The sequence below is a fragment of the Clarias gariepinus genome, chromosome 16, assembly GCF_024256425.1.
Source record: "Clarias gariepinus isolate MV-2021 ecotype Netherlands chromosome 16, CGAR_prim_01v2, whole genome shotgun sequence".
NCBI lineage: Eukaryota > Metazoa > Chordata > Actinopteri > Siluriformes > Clariidae > Clarias > Clarias gariepinus.
In genome coordinates, this window is record NC_071115.1 from 3075968 (window position 1) to 3089976 (window position 14009).

General features: G+C 40.6%; 1 protein-coding gene across 1 annotated transcript in view; it reads right to left on the minus strand.

The window, feature by feature from the left end:
• Window positions 1-14009, minus strand: part of LOC128544927 (deleted in malignant brain tumors 1 protein-like) — a 69197-nt gene that overhangs the window by 29975 nt on the left and 25213 nt on the right. The window contains exons 4-5 of the mRNA XM_053515240.1: window positions 13457-13771; window positions 3215-3232 (exon numbers count right to left, since the gene is read on the minus strand). Coding sequence (XP_053371215.1) covers window positions 3215-3232; window positions 13457-13771 — 333 coding nt within the window. The remainder of the gene's footprint in view (window positions 1-3214; window positions 3233-13456; window positions 13772-14009) is intronic.

Sequence of the window (14009 nt, forward strand, 5' to 3'; positions counted from 1 at the left end):
AAATCCACCTCTGAATGGCTGAAGACAAACAAAATGAGGACTTTGGAGTGGCCTAGTCAAAGTCCTGACCAGAATCCTCTTGAGATGTTGTGGTATGACCTTTAAAAGGCGGTTCATGCTAGAAAACCCTCAAATAAAGCTGAATTACAACAATTCTGCAAAGATGAGTGGGCCAAAATTCCTCCAGAGCACTGTAAAAGACTCGTTGCAAGTTATCGCAAACGCTTGATTGCAGTTATTGCTGCTAAGGGTGGCCCAACCAGTTATTAGGTTCAGGGGGCAATTACTTTTTCACACAGGGCCACGTAGATTTGGATTATTTTTCTCCCTAAATAATAAAAACCATCATTTAAAAACTGCATTTTGTGTTTACTTGTGTTATCTTTGACTAATAGTTAAATGTGTTTGATGATCAGAAACATTTTGTGTGACAAACATGCAAAAGAATAAGAAATCAGGAAGGGGGCAAATAGTTTTTCACACCACTGTATATGATGGTTCAATGCCGGTATGTGAAGGATGTAAAGATCATACAGGGGAAAAAACTTACACCTGATGAAAATGTGTCTAATTATTGAATGTCTGTTTCAAATTCAATTCAAATTCAAATTTTATGTCACATACACAGTCATATACAGTACGAAATGTAGTGAAATGCTTATACGACTGCTAGTGACCCTAAAAGATAATTAAAGTTTACAATAAGAAATAAATATGAATCAAAGAAATACGATAGAAAAAATAAATAGAAAAATTAAATGAAACTAGGAAAAATAGAACTAAAAATAAAAATAGAAATATGCTAGGAAAAATAGAACTAAAAATAAAAATAGAAATATACTGTACTGAGAAATATACTGTACAAACTGAAATATACTGTACTGGGTGTGCAAATATGCAGAGAACAAAGTGTCTTTGTGCAAAGTTATTAAAGTGTCTTTGTGCAATGGTCCAGGATGTAAGCGTAAAACATGTAGTGTAGATATGAAGGAAGGTGTGCGTGTAATTATCCATAGTGTCCATGGATGTAAAAAGATTGATTGATTGATCAATTGTGAAAAGATTGTGTTAGTTCTAAATATATATATGTTTGCATGAGCTGGAGGAGCATTAACTGAAGAAACAGAGTAAAAAAAGGGAGAATACTTGCCGCTGCACCACATACTGTATATGTTCATTACTAATCTCAAAATAAACTAAAGAATACAATTTTGACTCACATCTGTCACCAGTGTCCATTGTCCTTCCCTCAATTTGTCCTGTTACAGTCACATTTATTACAGAAGTATTTGGCAGGTTCATCGCTGTTGTCACAGGTATCCAGGTCGCTGTTGAAAAATCTGAGGATTTTTTAAACAAATTTTTAAACAAATTTTGTTTGTTTCTTGACAACTGTAAGAATATATATATATATATATATATATATATATATATATATATATATATATATATATATATATACAGTATATACAGAGTTGTATGCACAACGGATAGCTCCGAAACCTCCTACTGATGGTAGGAGTATGTGATGGTGAGGGCATGGTTTGGTGCCGTATGGGAAGGATGCAAGGATCATTTAGGTAAGAAAGAACTTAAAAATGTGTCTAATTACTGAATGTTTAAATGTGTCTAATTAATGAATGTCGGTTTGCATGGAGAAGCATTAAATGAGGAATCAGAATGAGAAAAGGGAGAATGCCACTTGCAGTTGCACCACATATATGTTCTTTATCAAACTCAAAATAGACAAAGGAATACAATTTTGACTTACAACTATCACCAGTGTCAATTGTCCTTCCCTCAATTTGTCCTGTTACAGTCACATTTATTACAGAAGAGTTTGGCAGGTTTGTCGCTGTTGTTACAAGTATCCAGGTCCCTGTTAACAAGGAGAAAAATTATAGGATTTAGATTGTTAATCTTTAAGTAGTAGTAAGTACATTTTAAAATTTCATATCTAATGCATAGTCAATTTATCAGTGATGTATAGCATGTATTGTCAAAGAGTTGAACATCAAAGAACCATTAAGAAACCAAATTTGGGACAATTCAGCTGACTCTAGAAAAAAAATGTGGGAAAGTCCTCCATATTTCTAATGAATAAATATTTTACATTCTTTTGAACTAGTTTTTCTTTCCTGATGGCATGGCGTTACATTTTATTCAAATTATTTGCAAATTGACATGTTATAAAAAAAGTTAATCCCTGTGAAATGAGTCCTACACAATTACAATCTCTAAGGACTTTGCTCCCTCCCCTATGGTTGGTATTGGTAAGATGATAGAAATACAATAAATGAAATAATAGAAATACAATAGAAAAAAAGAAATTAAATTAATGTCAAATTAGGAGGTACTTTGTAACAGTTGGTATGTACATTAGACAGTTCTTAACAAATCAGCATGAATTTGGCACATTCCATAGTGATTTGATTGTATTTTTAAGACTTTGCTGCTAACATATATTTTTTTCCAGATCTGATTTATGACATGTGATGTCACAGAGTTCAGGCAAACTAAAACCATAGTGAAACCACACATCGCTTCCACATTTTCCTCGCTTTTATTACATGAGCATAAGCAGTGAAACATTTTGCAGGTTTATAATACACTGCGGCAAAGTGAACCACGTTCCCGCCGTTTACGCTTTATATCCTCAGGAGGGGTCATTACATTGTTTTAAAGATAATTTCACGAAAGCTTCTAATAGAATGAATAAACTAATGAATTTTCTTAAAATGTTATAAAGTTAAGTAAAGCGAAATGTATGTATATATATAAAATCTCAGGTATATATATATATATATATATATATATATATATATATATATATATATATATAGCAGGTTGGAAAAGGCAGGAAACGGGATGACCAGCGCACAGCTGTCAGCGATTTCACATAAATAAGAGCAAAATAGCTTTATACCGTCTTTTACTGGTGCGATTTTGAAAATGTAAGCATTCAGGGTGATTAAGCTCACAGAACTAGGAAACGTCATGCAAGGAGGGTCCTGGAATTTGATTGAGTTTTTTTTTTTTTTACCCCCTTGCGGCCGCTGCTCGGCGCTTCTAGTGTTAACAACCCACCCCCACCGAACTGACACTATTAAACTGCACTACAGAGATGAAGATGGCCACTTAATAGACTATTTGCTGTAAGTGGTGTTTTATTTTATAACATTTGTTTGGGGTAGTTTACAGTTTATTTCCCAATTTAGTTTTTTATTGGTCCCTTTTGAAAATCACTGGCAGCACCAGCAGCGGTCAGATGTGACTTTAGATAACTTAATGGTCTGTTTACCAAGTCTGGAGTTAACATTACAGCTTACTGTCAGTGTCACAAACTTAAAATGTCACTCCTCTTTTCCTCAAAAAGATTTCAAAAACGTCGAAAATACTAATAATCTCTATATTACAACACATTGTTACCATTTTTAATCCTTGGAATGGAAGAAATTAATATTTTCCTTATGATAGCATACATTGCATAGTTTTTAATCAAAAAGGCCAATTTGTCTTTTCCTCATAAAGTGTTTAGGTGAAATTCCACCTATACAAGTGTGACAAATATGCAAAGGAAAAAAATAAGGAAGGGGCAAATACTTTTTCATGGCACTGCACATGTAGTCAGATTGTTCCACTGGGATGAAACTGTGCCAGGTGGAGTTAAAGCACTTTCAAAATCCCACTAACTTTACACTGAAATGATCTCGGGGATCGCTGGGAAGCGATTCCGCTCCCTGAAAACCAACACAGAGAGACTGAGGAGGAGCTTCTTCCCGCAGGCGATAAGGTCTCTCAATCACACCACCACACAGGAGTAATATCTTTTAAACATTGACATTGACTGGACAATCATGGACACATTCATTCAAGTCACTTTTATACAATACATGTTTATATATCTGAAACCATTGCATGCATATTTGCACAGCCATTGCCATTTTAAAACACTTTAAAATTTTTATATTCCCCCCCTATATTCCTATATTTCTATATTTTGTAATATTTTTATTATGCCCTTATTTGTACAGTTTGTTTATTTTACTAGTTACATTTATTTTCTTCTCTATTTCTTTTTATTAATATTTATTCCTTAGTTTTTATTTTCTTTTTTCTTTTTAAGGTCACCAGTGGTCGTACAAGCATTTCACTGCATATCGTACTGTGTATTACTGTGTATGTGATAAATAAAATTCGAATTTGAATTTGAACATTATAAAAGCAAGGCGTGGAGTTTAGTCCGAGGTCCGGGAAGTACGTGATGTGGTGGAGAATAGGCAGTGGCGGTTCTACACTGAACTGCTTCCCGGGCGAGACTCCCTCCCGGTGCCCCCGGCAGCGCCACTTTTAAACCCCCCCTACACACACATTATATGTGTGTATTATATGAAATTTTATTTGATATAGGTATATATTAACTCATGCTTGGGTACTTTTACTATGCTAAATTTATGAATTACACTCAAAGTATCAAATCCAACTATGAAGTCTGATTTAATTGTTAACATTAAACATTTTATATCTACTTATGTTTATTTTTCTATTTATGTTTATGTTTTGCTGGCGAAATACATTTTAGGCAGAGACGTCTGCTTGGTCTTGTTAATTTGTTTTAAAACCCCCAATTCTGCGAATACCCCCAGCAGCGAAACCGGTTTGATAACTTCACACCTACAGTATCGTGAATGAAAGGTAAGATGGGGGATTACAGTAACTGTGGGTGCGCTTCACCTCAGTGAAGTCTGATTTTTTTAGTTTTTGCATATTTGTCACTTTTGTATGGAATTTCACCTAAACACTTTATAAGGAAAGGACAGATTGGCCTTTTTTTGTGAGTTATCATGAACATTTTGCATTTCGGAGGTATCATCTTAACGCATTGTAAGACATACCACTCATCAGTGATGATGAACCAGTGCCTGCTGATGATGACCAACACGTCTCCCCTGATCTACCAGAGCCAAGTAAAAAGAATGGCAATCAAACTGAATAAAATTAGTAGCATCAGTAACTCGTGCTAGTAATTATTATGGTAGTCAATATTAATATTCAAAATAATGTTTCTCAGCATTATTTCGTATTAATATTGACTACCATAATAATTAAAATAAGTAACTAGTTTACTAGCATGAGCTAATGCTGCTAATGATTTTATTTTAGCTTACCTGTTCAGTTTTATTGCCATTCTTTTTAAAATATTGTCTTTATAGATTTATATGTTGTTTGTCTTGATGTTCTTTTCTTCGTTCCTTTGTTTTACTAATATGACCCAATATATGTTCAGTGATACTTCAAATAATATGTTTAAATAGCATTGATTTCTGTATTGTGTTATATTTTTATGCTAGTAATTGGTGGTTAAAATTTATCTCTACGTTAATGAGCCAATGTATTATGGTGTGGGCTGCTGTGGGCGAGAAGGTCAGGGCCACTTTTTGGTCCCAGTCCGCCCCTGAAAAACGAATGGAGAAAGCGCAGTCAAAGCCCGGGGATTCTGCGTTCCGCGGTGGCCAGTCGTGAATAGCTGACACTGAGTAACAGCCAATGAAATTGAAGCATTTCTGCGGCTTTCCACGTTGTGTGGCGTTGCTTAAATAATAGTATAAAATCGTCCAGACTTTATAGCAACTGTAAGGTGAATGCTAATGTGTTTTATAGCTTAATTTAAAAAAATCTCAATTGTAGACATGCATTTAGTACTGAAGCATAAATTAATAATATAATGGCGTGGTTATATCGGGGGCATTTTAGGGCATGACACCACCCCTGGGAATCGAACCCGGGCCTTCAGCATGGTGGGCAAATCACCTACCACTAAGCCACCAGTGCCCAGGTACACTTAAAGCGCATAAAAACAATAAAACAATAAGGCTAACGTGTCATACATCTTTGTAGTCCTTTTGCACACACATGCGGGTGCGTTACAATAATAATAATAATAATAAATTCGGAGAACTACTACTAATAATAATTATATAATTCTAAATGGAGAAAACGCAGCCAAAAAAGTACTATCATTGAAGGAGAGAAGAAAATGAAGAATAAATACATATCAGTTTAAGCTTGACACGTTTATGAGCTCTGTCGCTTGCTGTCAATGGGTGCCTAAGAGACACAACACATTTTCGGCTTCAGTAGACACACAATACTTCAGACTGAAACACGACTGCCCCTACAGGTAATGAAGGGCATTTTCACAGTCGCAGGATCCCTTTTCTCAAAACGTGCGTTTTTAAAGGCCAGATCAGTACCGTCCAGCTTTTCTGCAGTGAAAAAAACATTTAGGAGGGTTTAACGTGCTGTGCTGCACGGAAATGTATGACAAGAAAATCGCCTCAAAAAATCTACAATAAATATCTGATTCTGATCGAGTTAGTCATGAAGTTAAAAGCGTTCTAGCCACTTTTATTAAAACCAATATAAATACGACAGTGCATATATGAGCATTTATTTTTTGACATAGTAGAGGAAGCGGAGCTTCCCTTGTAGACTTAGAGAAGCCGCCACTGTTCTACACATGAAATCTTTTCAGTTGTGGCTAAGCGCCAGGGGATTTTATTCAAGGGCCAATCACCAGAGGCAAATAAGGGGGCTTCTTACCCTTTCTATGTGATTCAGACCCTGGTTTCTGACTTTGGGTCCCACTCTAGGTTCCTTTACGGGCTGGGGTGTGGTCTTAAAAGGCTGTCTAGCCCAAGGGATCTGGAGAGGTCATCTTCTCGCGTGGCACATCAATTGCCTCCAAATGATGGCTCTATTTCTGGCCCTAAAATACTTCCTCCAGCAGTTGAGAGGCTACCATGTCCTACTGCGGGTGGACAACACTACGGTAGTCTCTTACATAAATCGCCAGGGTGGACTGTGCTTGCATCGCTTAAACAAGCTAGCGCACCAGGTTCTGCTTTGGGCACAGGACAAGTTTCTGTCCCTTGGGCCGATTTACATTCCGGGGCATATGAATGTGGGAGCAGACTTGCTGTCCAGACAAGCTGTGACACATGAGGAATGGAAACTCCACCCCGAAGTAGTCAGTCAAATCTGGGAAAGATTTTATGTAGCAGAGTTGGACCTCTGCCTCAAACAGCACAATGTCCCCTTTACTATTCTCCAGATCCAGGGGAGTCAGCGATGGCCCATATGTGGCCCAGATTACGTATTTATGCATTTCCTCCGATAGCTCTGCTTCCGGGAGTCCTGGCGAGGGTCCGTCAACGAAGTCTCTTATTGATAGCGCCCCATTGGCCGACCAGAGTGTGGTTCTTGGATCGAATATCTCTCCTCAATGGCTCACCGTGGGTGATTCCAGTGAGGAGGGATCTTCTGTCTCAGGTGCAGGGGACAATATTTCATCTACGGCCTGAGTTCTGGAAACTTCACGTTTGGCCCCTGAGGGGGACCAATTAAGAGATGCTGGTCTTCCAGCCAGCATAAGTGAAACTATTCTAAGTGCTGGAGCTCCCTCCACTAGAAGAACTTATGCCCTCAAATGGAGTGTATTTGAAAGTTGGTGCATGGCAAAACATGTAGACCCAGTACACTGCCAAATTGTTTCAGTGCTGGAGTTTCTGCAAAAAAAGTTGTCCTCTTAGAACGTATGTAGCTGACACTAGGTCCAGACAAATCAATCTGAGGAATGTTGCCGGCTCACTCCTATTTATAACCTGCAGGTGCGTCTAATCAGATGAATAGCGTTTTCACGCAGCATCGAGTGTAGCCTTTGAAAGGGAACTGTCAGTCTCCCCATCCTGCCTAGACTTTGCCCCTGGGCTAGTCAGGGCCATTTTGCATCCTCACTGAACTATCTTCCGAAAGTTTAATTCTTAACATGCTAATGTTGTCTGATGTCTCCGTTACCTTTTGTTCTGATGTTTATGCAGTAAACCCATGGGTGAACACGATAATTTAAGAATTTAATTAAACACAAATATATACACTACGGTTCAAAAGTTTGGGGTCACTTGCAAATTTCTTTGTTTCTGTTTAGTGATTTATTTTCTACATTCTACAACAATACTGGGGATTTCAAAACTATAAAATAACACATATGGAATTAGGTAATTAAGTAACAACAACAAAAACGTCTCGGGCTACTTTGCTGTAACCCTGTTCCCTAAAAAGGCGGGAACGAGATGCTGCGTGAAAACGCTATGGGAACATCTTGTCATGTTGCCGGTTGTGAAGCATGTGTGTAACAAACACGCCAAATTTTTGGCTTATATAACCTTGGTCGAGTGACGTCATCTGATGAGACGCACCTGCAGGTTATAAATAGGAGTGAACCAGAAACATTCCTCAGATTCTTGTCTTCACCTAGTTGTGAGCGTTTCTCTGTCTAACCAGCAAAATAAGTGTTTAACTCACCGATAATGGCAGAGTTTTAAACAAGATGTCCCTCCGTGTGTATAATCCATATCGGAGGGCGGTCTCTACACTTTATTGCTTCGATTAAGTGCTACGCGCGCGCCTCGCATTCCTTGAGAAGCTTCGAGCCGCCGCGCATTCCTGGGGCTTAAACTCGTGCATCCGGCAGAGCTGTGAGAGATGGATTTAAAATCCTTTCTTTCGCGTTCTCATCGGATCGGGAAATTCCTCTGTCCGCACTCAAGCACGCCCTGGCGCTTCTTGTAAATGGGCAAGGATAAACATCCTCTTTTGCTTCCGCGGAGATGGTAATAGCCTCTAAGCACTTAAAAAATAAATTAATAAAAAATATAAATAAATAAATAAATAAAAACATAGACAGCAGGTTCTGTCAAGTGGCCGGGGGGCGGAGCCTCAACGACGCTCTCTCCCCTTTTCCCATCTCCATATGAGTTAACCCTTTCATGGAGTAAGCTGTATTTATTCCGTGTTTTCCTGCCATCAACTTACTTATTTATTTATTTATTTATTTAAATATAGTTTTGGTGGAAGCGCGGGGTTATATGATGACACCCAGATAGAAGAGACGCTTCCAGGCTATCTCCCTCGTGGGACATCATCCTTCCTGAAAAGCTATTACTTCCTTTCAAGCTGTGTAGACTTTTTATCTTCCCTGGAGGGAAAAGCTTTTCAGGCAGCAGGTCAGATTGGTGCTTCATTGCACACCATGGCGGTTTTGCACGCCTACCAGGCTGACCTGCTGAGAGACTTGAGTACTGGCGGGGCTCTTTAAGGTAGGGCGTATTGGACTTAAGCCGGGCCACAGACTTGTCTCTTCGTGCAACAAAGCAGACGGCTCGTGCTATCGGCCGTTTTATGGCTGCGATGGTTTCCGCAGAGAGACACTTGTGCTTAAATCTCAAGGGCATCAAGGAGAAAGATCGTGTATTCCTCCTTGATGCCCCATCTCGCCTCCCAGCCTACTTGGCGATGTCGTTAACTCGGTCGCCACTAGGTTCGTGAGGCGAAGTTATATAACAAGCCTTCGGGAAATTCTTTCCCCGCCGTGCTCAAGAGTCGGGACTGTCGGCCACCCAGTCTCGACCGGGTCTGACTGTTGCGGGGCGTGAAACACACAAGAAGAGTGTTTTTGATCCGGGCACCACCTCGTAAGATTGGGGTGCGTCACGCAAACTGCCTTAAAAGAGGTCAGACTGGCATATTGTCTTCTTCACAAAGAAGCCCTGAGGTTCATGTGCCCAGGACCGTGGGGGGTGGCCCCCCAATGGGGAGAGGCACGCAGAATTCCATTCAAATAATGAAGTGTTCTCTCTGGCACCCCCAGGAGATTGGTGTTCTTGCTCCACCACCACCACTGGTGTTTCGGGCAACACCAGTCTCCAATAAAATGATAGTTTTTCGTTTTTTTCTGCCATGTTTCAGGATGCCGAACATCTAACCCCCCCCATTTAACCAAGCCGCCGAGACTTTTTCCCTTTCTGAGAAACTGGCAGCGTGGAAGCTACTGCCAAGTTTATCTTCTTGGGTACTAAGCACTGTAGAGAGAAACTACAGGATTCCATTCTCACATCACCCTCCGCGTTTCAATGGCAGGGTCTCCACTTCCATGAAACCGGAAAGTGCACATCTGCTGACAGAAGTTGCTGGGAAATGGGGCCATGTAACATGTTCTCCTACTAGACAGAGAGTCAGGCTACTACATTCGGTATTTCTTAGTTTCCAAGAGGAACGGGGGACTGCATCCAATTTTTTAGATTTTGCAGGCTTTACCGCTATCTAAAAATAAATCAATAGAAATATTGCCACATCACAGGAGGTTCCTAAGGTTCGCTTTCGGAGGCGAAGCTTACCAGTATCGAGTTCTTTAATTTGGTCTAGCTCTCTCACCCGCACATACACAAAATACATGGATGTAGTTCTGGCTCTTACGACTCCAGAGCATCTGTATTTATTTATTACTTGATGTGCTGTAGGTGTGACATTTATTACTTGACTGGCTGGCCCAGTCTCAGCAGCTAGCGCTTCGACATCAGCATGTCGTCCTAGCTGATCTTTGTTTCTTAGGATTGAGATCCAACGCCATGAATGCATGCTCTTTCCTGTTTAGAGGACAACATATTTGGGTGTCACATGTAATTTGAGCGTAAGCGGGCACAGCTGTCGCCCGCTCGTGTCGAATCCATTCTCAACACCCTCAAGGAAATCAAGCTAGACCAGAAAGTGACCATCACTTTCAGAGATCTTAGCTCTCATGGCAGCTGTATCCACGGTGACACCTTTGGGCCTTCTGCACATGAGAGCATTTCAGTTGTGGCTAAGAACCAGGAGATTTCACTCTAGGGCCAATTCCCAATAAGGGCTACGCGCCAGGTGCTTCATACCCTTCCTATGTGTTCAGACCCCGGTTTCTGACTCTGGGTCCCACTCTAAGTTTGTCTTGTCGTCGCAGATGCTAACGACAGACGCTTCCCTCATGGGCTGGGGTGCGGTCTTAGATGACCGTCCAGCCCAAGGAAGCTGGAGAGGCCATCTCCTTGCGCAGCACATCAATTGCCTGGCAGTCTCATTTATCAATCGCCAGAGCGGACTGTGCTCTCGCCGCTAAATAGCTAGCGCACCAGGTTCCTGTCCCTCAGGGCGATTTACATTCTGGGAAAATTTCATGTAGCGGAGGTGGATCTCTTTGCCTCGCAAGATCAGCAAATGTCCCCTTTACTACTCTCTGACTTCCAGCCCCTGCGTTTGGACGCCTTGGCGGTCCCTGAACAGGACCAACTAAGTCAAGCTGGTCTTCCAGCCAGCGTAATTAAGACTATTCTAAGTGCTAGGGCTGCCTCCCCTAGAAGAGCTTATGCCCGCAAAGGGAATGTATTTGAAAGTTGATGCATGACGAAGCAGGTAGACCCAGTCCACTGCCAAGTTGTTTTAGTGCTAGAGTTTCTGCAGGAAATATTTGTCCTCGGGCTTGTGCCCCCTTGTTAAACCACTAGAGTCAGCGCCTCAGGTTTTCGACCCTTAAGACGTTTTTTCTAAATGGTGTTACCTCTCTAAGAGGATCGGAGATTTGTCAGTCTCCCCATCCTGCCTAGACTTTGCCTCTGGGCTAGTCAGGGCCATTTTGCATCCTCACTAACTATCTTCCCAAAGTTCCATTCCCAACATGCACCCTATTGTTTTTGAAGCCTTCTGTCCTCCGCCTTTAGAGCTTCTAGCAGGAGAGTCTTCACTTACTGTCCAGTACATGCTCTTCAGATTTACATCCACCGCATCAGCCAGTGGCCTAAGTCAGAGCAGCTTTTACATGTTTTGGGGCCGCATCCGGGGGCAGCCGCCACTACACTGGGTGAGAGATGCTATTGCCCTCTCCTATGAGGCGCGTGGGCTCACTTCGCCTTTAGGAATCAAGGCTCATTCAACCAAGGAGATCGCCTCATCTATTGCACTAGCAAGAGGTATTCCCCTGCAGCAAGTGTGTGACGCATTTGTTAGATTTCTGGATGTTTATGCCACTCCGGGCTTACGAGTCCTCGAGTCGGCTTCCCAGACGTATTTCTGAGACCTTGTGCGCACACGCTACACAATTCAAGGGTCTAGACACTTGCAGTGCGGTGACGTTGGTACTCTCGTTCCCATAGCGTTTTCACACAGCATCGAGTGTAGCCTTTGAAAGGGAACGTCTCGGGTTACTTTGCTGTAACCCTGTTCCCTGAAAAGGCGGGAACGAGATGCTGCGTCCCAATGCCGCACTGCCCACGTGACCGGACGTACGTTCAGACAAATCAATCTGAGGAATGTTGCCGGCTCACTCCTATTTATAACCTGCAGGTGCGTCTAATCAGATGACGTCACCTGACCGAGGTTATATAAGCCAAAATTTGGCGTGTTTAGTACACACATGCTTCACAACCGGCAACATAAAAAGATATTCCCATAGCGTTTTCACGCAGCATCTCGTTCCCGCCTTTTCAGGGAACAGGGTTACAGCAAAGTAACCCGAGACGTTTTTTTTGTTTCATCCCTCTCGCTTTTTTGCCTTTTGTGTTTTCTCACTCCGCTTCTATGTCTGAATTTATTGGCTGACTGCGCTGTCCATCATCAATATGACATCATGATGCTCTCCCAATCCGCTGATGTGCCGAATATATTTGAGGCCTCGAGTTCAGTGTGCGTGCGGTTGCCCCTCGCCAGCGTACCTTGTGCTTCAATGCGTTCAACAAAACTCGTTCAACTTTAGTATTCTCCAAATGCTTATTGTATTTTCGGACATAAGGAATTATGCTTTGATTTGTGGAATTCAAGCCTAACCATAGATTTGTTTTTGTCTATTGACTTGTATCGAATTATATGTGTGTGTTTACACTGAACGTGTTGGAGTTTTAGTTCTGCCTACTTCGTGTCAAGTTTAACTTCAATTTCAAGAAGCATTTTGGTGCTTTGATTTATTCAATTATGTTAATTAGTATTAGATCAACTCATTGTTAGATTAGGTTAAGTGTTACGCCACCCTTGTACTTTTTGTTTCTTTAGTTTGAAGGAGTTTAGTTGGGGTGCGGTATGCACTGAAGATTTAATTTTATTTCCATATTTCTTTTCTGTTAGTTAGTTTAGGGGTTAGTTATAAGGATTGTTTGTTTAGATTATTTCTTTGTTTTGGGTGGCACTTTTATGTTTTTCTGTAATCATACAAATTTCACAACGTGAGAAAAGTCTTTTGAAACGCACTCCAGATTAACACGTCATATTTGGTCTGTTTCACAATCTGTCACAATTGTCTCACCAAATTGTACTGTTTTCATCCTATTTAATATCAAGCACATAACAAACCCACATTTCCTTCAAGTGATAACACAGTGATTTCTCCAGTCGTAATTTGTGTACAAAAATATTTAAATTTAATTGGAAGTTGTTGAGAAATATTTTATCTGTTTGGGTGGGCAATGCCCCTCCTGCCTACTGGCAACCTACACATATGCACCCTTATATATATTTTTACTAGTCAATTAAAGTTTATCAATACAGTATACATAAAATAACATTTATTAACAAATCATAATATGAGATAATTCTGTACCTGAGCAAGTAACTCCAGCATCTTCAACATGGTTACAGTTGTGTATTCCAAATCCGCTATGAGTGCACTGTGTGATGCTGCTTTCACTTCCGGAACAGTGAACATTATCCATCCATATTCGTCCACTTCCCTGACCAAAGTAAGCACTTTGATGAGCGCTGACAGCATTACCACATCCAAGCTGTCTACACACGACCTGTGCATCGTTCATGTCCCAGTCATCATCACACACTGTTCCCCACTGGTTATTATAATAGACTTCCACTCTACCAGAGCAGGAGTTACTGCCACCAACGAGTCGTATGTTAGCGCCATCTAAGACAAACAGCAAAATGCAATATCAATTAATGATAGTGAATCTCGTCAGGGACAATCTTATCATTTTGATTCATACAAATCAAACTTTTCTGTACTGCCTAACACATACAGTGTATGCTAAACTTTTTAAATACAATTTGGTACTAATGTTTAACCTGCCACCTCCATGATGTTTGGAGCTTGTTGAGTGTATTATTAGAAATGTAATACTAAGTTATTATGGACTGCCACTTCT